The following is a 5244-nucleotide window of genomic DNA, read 5'->3' as shown; positions in this document are numbered from 1 at the left end:
ATAATAAAGTATGATGTATTTGATTTGGAGCAGAATACCTGCCAAAATCTACTGACATCATGAGGAACACCTGTTCATGTTAATGAGAGCTGTGGAGTGAAGCAGCTCTAGGGGGGGTTCAGCGATGTTCTCCCCTAGAAAAATTTAGTAAAATATCTACTCAATACTCTGCAGAAACCAGAGAGCGTTGACAGAGAGGAGAAGGTAGAAATGACTCAGCCTGGAACTGAAAATATGGATGGAGGACAACAGAGCTGCTTCATGGAAGATTATTTTTTATTATTATAACAAAGTCATAATAATAAATAATCTCGTATGGTCCTAATTTTCTGTCATAGGATACCGGAGCTAAACCCAAATTATTAAAGTTTTCTTTTATTTATTTATTTATTTGTGTGTAATGTTTTAACTGTGGTTATTCTTACAGTAAAAAGATGAGTACATATACGTCCCCACGCAATTTTAGTCTGTCATGAAACTGATCACTGTGGTAACGGGGTAGCACGTGGTCACACGAACTCACGTGAAGCTGACGGTAGACCATCTCATTTCACAGCAGATTTGAGCAGCCAACCCGGCCCTGGGAGGATGTAGCCCACAGCCACAGATCTTCTTTCACAAACTCACCAGGTGGTGGCAAGATCACAGATGACTTCATAGTCAACATGTGATTGGGTGTAAGTGGTTATGGTCTAGTGGAATCATTGAGTAGGTGAGCTGTCAGAGGCCTACTGTTTGATTGCCATGATTTCATACAGATAAGTGCGTAAAGAAGAGCTGTCTAATGCTTTGGACGACCCAATATAGAAGTCAACACACTTCTTACTGTCCTGATTTACCCATGTGGCTGGCAGACGCTGGGTTCATGACAAATTCACAGCCTAGTTGTTTCAGGCATTCTTGGTCCATTTCCTTCACAGCTTCCAAAAACTCACGCTTTGCTCCAACAAGGTTGGTGCCCTGGTCTGATCGTAACGTCAAACATGTCCATGTAAGGCAATGAAGGCACGAAGCGCATTAATAAATCATTGGTGCCCATATCCAGCAGTCAGTGCGAGGGGCTGTGTACACCCTGGACAGGTTACAAGTCCATCACAGGGACACAGAGGCAAACAAGACAGACATTCATTCACTCTCTCACTCACAGCTAGGAACAAGTTACCAATTAACCTGTGTTTTTTTAACCATGTTTTTGATCTGTGGGAGAAAGCCATTGTGTCCAGAGAGAACGCTTTTCTCACTAGTCGTTATTTCCTGGCATGTTATCGGTCGTTAGAAGGAGAAAGATATCGGTTATAGGTTCTTGAAAACGTTATTGTGCATCCCTAAAAAAATACCACAGGACTCACAAGTCTTTCTGGACCTCTGGGTCATCGTAACGACGTCCAATCAGCCTTTTGGTGGCGTAAAGTGTGTTCTTAGGGTTGGTGACAGCCTGGCGTTTAGCTGGCATCCCCACCAGACGCTCGCCATCTGCTGTGAATGCCACAACTGAAGGAGTTGTCCTGGCTCCTTCTGCATTTTCCAGCACCTGGAAGAGTGAGAAAGTCAAATTACTCAAACTAAATTTCAGGATGCAGGTAATAGATGCAACAACTATCAACTATCTACATTATACACAACTGTTTGAGTTCAAAAGCAGATACTGCTTCCAAAATTCAGACTGAAACAAGGTCAAGTTAAAACTCTCAATCAGGGTTCGACAAACAACACTGCTAATCTGCCTGGGGCACATAAAGTGCATATTTGGTCCAGTTGATGTGTCTCAATCCTTGCCTGAATGGGAATGTAAATTATCTCAGGGTTTCAGAGGTGTATAGTAACTAATCACATTTACTTCATTACAGTACTTAAAGAGGAACTCACCCCAAAATCAACTTTTTTTTGCAGTTAATCTAAATTGAGCCCCAAGGGTAATACTTTTACATTTGACTAAAATTCAACATTTTGGTCTAAAATTGTTTAAATCTACAATATTGGGTCTAAAAACGTCTTTGTGGTGCTCTCTTTGGGTTTAACTATGACATTCAGATGAAAAAAAAGACAGATGTCAGCTGGATGCTCGTGATCAGCTCTTCAAACTGTTCCTGCTACTGGAGGAGTTAATTCAGTTTGTTTTACAACCCCTGGCAAAAAGTATGGAATCACCAGTCTTGGATGAGCATTAATTCAGACATTTCTTTCTGTAAAACAAACTCAGATCAAAAACATGATACAATAATAAGGTCATTCCAAAGTGCAACTTGTTGGCTTTCAGGAACACTCAAAGAAATGAAGAGAAAACATTGTGGAAGTCAGTGAATGTTACTTTTATTGACCAAGCACAGGGAAAAAAATATGAAATCACTCAATTCTGAGGAAGAAAGTATGGAATCATGAAAAACAGATTAAATACCATTCAAAATACATCACTAGTATTTAGTTGCACCACCTTTGGCTTTAATAACGACTTGCAGTCTCTGAGGCATGGACTTGAGGAGTGACAAACAGTATTCTTCATCAATTTGGTGCCAACTCTGATAGCAGTACCCAGATCAGCTTTGCAGGTCGGAGCTTCTTGTGGACCTTTTTTTTAAATTTCCACCACAGGTTTTCAACTGGGTTGAGATCTGGACTATTTGCAGGCCATGACATGGACTGAACGTGTCTTTCTCCAAGGAATGCCTTCACTGTTTTTGCCCTAAGGCACGATGCATTGTCATCTTGGAAAATGATTTCATCACCTCCAAACATCTGTTCAATTGAAGGGATGAGAAAACTGTCCAACATGTCAATGTAAACTTGTGCATTGATAGAAGAATGAAGCACAGTCATCTCCCCAGTGCCTTTGCCTGACATGCAGCCCCATATCATCAAGGACTGTGGAAATGTGGTTGTTTTCTTCAGGCAGTCCTCTTCATAAATCTCACTGGAACGGCACCAAATAAAGGTTCCAGCATCATCACCTTGTCCAATGCAGATTCTTGACTCATCACTGAAGATAACTTTCATCCAGTCATCCACAGTCCATGRTTGCCTCTCCTTAGCCCATTGCAGTCTTGTTCTTTTTTGTTTAGGTGTCAATGATGGTTTTCTTTCAGCTTTCCTGTATTGAAATCCCATTTCCTTTAGGCCATTTCTTATGGTTCGGTCACATACATTGGCTCCAGCTTCCTCCCATTTATGCTTCATCTGTTTAGTTGCACTTTTTCAGTTTTCAAGACAAATGGCCTTAAGTTGTTTGTCTTGACGCTTTGATGTCTTTCTTGGTCTACCAGTACGCTTGGCTTTAACAATGATGCTGTTTGTATTTGGTCCATATCTTGGATACAGCTGACTGTGAACAGCCCACATCTTTAGCAACCATGCATGAAGAGTTACCTTTTTCAAGAAGTTTCACAATCTTCTCTTTTGTTTCAAGAGACATTTCTCTTGTCGGAGCCATGGTTCTTGCCACTCCACTTCGTCCAGCAGCCCTCCAAGGTGTCATGACTGCAGGTGTTTTCAACTGCAGACTAACGAGCAGATCTAATCTGAGGCAGGTGTCCATTTAGGGAAAGAAAATTGACTCGGTGTGTCCTTATTTTCTACCTCCAATTTGAGTGATTTCATATTTTTTTCCTGTGCTTGGTCAATAAAAGTAACATTCACTGACTTGCACAATGTTTTCTCTTCATTTCTTTGAGTGTTCCTGAAAGTCAACAAGTTGCACTTTGGAATGACCTTATTATTGTATCATGTTTTTGATCTGAGTTTGTTTTACAGAATGAAATGTCTGAATTAATGCTCATCCAAGACTGGTGATTCCATACTTTTTGTATCACTGGATTTATTGCACAATCTCGCATTTCCTACACAAGCTTCAGCGGGTTCTTGGCTGACCCAACCGGACCGCAGGTGAGACGCCTGTAGGATCGGGGTAGGAAACGCAGCACAGGAAAGAAGCGGGAGGAAAGCTGATTTTTATCAGAAACATAAGAAAAAAGCTGCAGAAATCAAAGGAAATCAGTTTTCACCAACATAAACATGACGAGGGGATGTGCACAGGACATGTCCTGCTTTTTCTCTAAAGTGAAGGTAGGGTAATGTTTTTACTATTTATAGTTGTATTTTTAAACCTTTTAACAAGAATGTTAAATCTTTAGCTTTTGTAAAGTCAGGTTGTATCTTTATTAGTAGGTACAGGTAATCATTGTTAAAAAATAAAGCTTAGACAGCAGTGGAACTCAGTGATGTAATGATTGAAAACACAACTTCTACCTGCTGAATAGTTTGTTATTAACGTGTTTAGACTAAGTGTTATTTGTTATCATTTGTTTGCATATAAAATTTCAGTTATGTTTCTTGCACTCTTTTAAAGGTGGTGGGGTCAATTTCCCATGTTGAGAATCCTGCCAGAGACTTAAAAGATATATCCAAACAGAGATGTGTTTTTTGTTGTTTCATTGCTTTATATTGTTTGTACTAAACAACACAAAGTTTCCAGAAGTAACTGTTTTATTAGGTTTTATATCTCAGGAAGTCTACCCCCGCACCCCAGAGCAGGGGGAAGTGGGGTAGACTGACTGTGCGAGCCCCCTCTCCAAAACTCCTACCTAGAAGCCTGATTGGCCATGATGCCTTAGATTATCTCTTAAATTCTGTCCAACTGCTTGTTGTGTGTCGGTGTTCCTCACCTTTGCCTGTTTTCCCTCCATGACAGCAACACATGAGTTAGTCGTTCCCAGGTCGATGCCAATAACTGCACCCTTGATGGCTTCAGATCTGCAACAGGCACACTTTTTACACAACTGAGAAAAGTGAAGCTTACATCACAGGATGACATATGGCATCTAATCAAGGTATCTGCTGGCTACTATACATTAAATTTATTTATTTTTGCCATGAGACAATAGCCATGTTTCAATCAACGTTTTATTTTTTTGTGTGCATTTTGAAGTATCCATTGGAAAAGGTGGATGAAAATGGCAAACATCGCAAAAACTTATTCTACTTTGTTAAAACATTTTTACGCTCCCTAGAGATGGTATTTGGAATTTCCGAAAAAGAGTGAATGTGCAAAAGGAGAGATGGAAACACATTCACCAGATAAGTTTTGACATAGGAATGGGTACCTTTGAATCAACTCGGTACCAATATCCGGTACCTGGGAATCGGTACCGGTACTTAATGGTGCCAATTTTTGGTACTTTGTGTGTGTTGTTTTTTTAATAATAAACTTTTTTTTATTTAACATATTTCTCAATATATAAAATTTAACAAATA

The 5244-nt window shown here is 39.9% G+C and overlaps 1 protein-coding gene across 1 annotated transcript in view; it reads right to left on the bottom strand.

The window, feature by feature from the left end:
* hspa9 (heat shock protein 9) overlaps positions 1–5244 on the bottom strand; it is a 23228-nt gene that overhangs the window by 12149 nt on the left and 5835 nt on the right. The window contains exons 3-4 of the mRNA XM_014021586.1: positions 4656–4743; positions 1350–1531 (exon numbers count right to left, since the gene is read on the bottom strand). Of these exons, the coding sequence (XP_013877040.1) occupies positions 1350–1531; positions 4656–4743 (270 nt within the window). The remainder of the gene's footprint in view (positions 1–1349; positions 1532–4655; positions 4744–5244) is intronic.

The sequence above is a fragment of the Austrofundulus limnaeus genome, unplaced genomic scaffold (assembly GCF_001266775.1).
Source record: "Austrofundulus limnaeus strain Quisiro unplaced genomic scaffold, Austrofundulus_limnaeus-1.0 Scaffold298, whole genome shotgun sequence".
Lineage (NCBI taxonomy): Eukaryota > Metazoa > Chordata > Actinopteri > Cyprinodontiformes > Rivulidae > Austrofundulus > Austrofundulus limnaeus.
The sequence above is the reverse complement of the archived record's forward strand: the minus strand, read 5'-3'. Positions and strand labels throughout refer to the sequence as shown.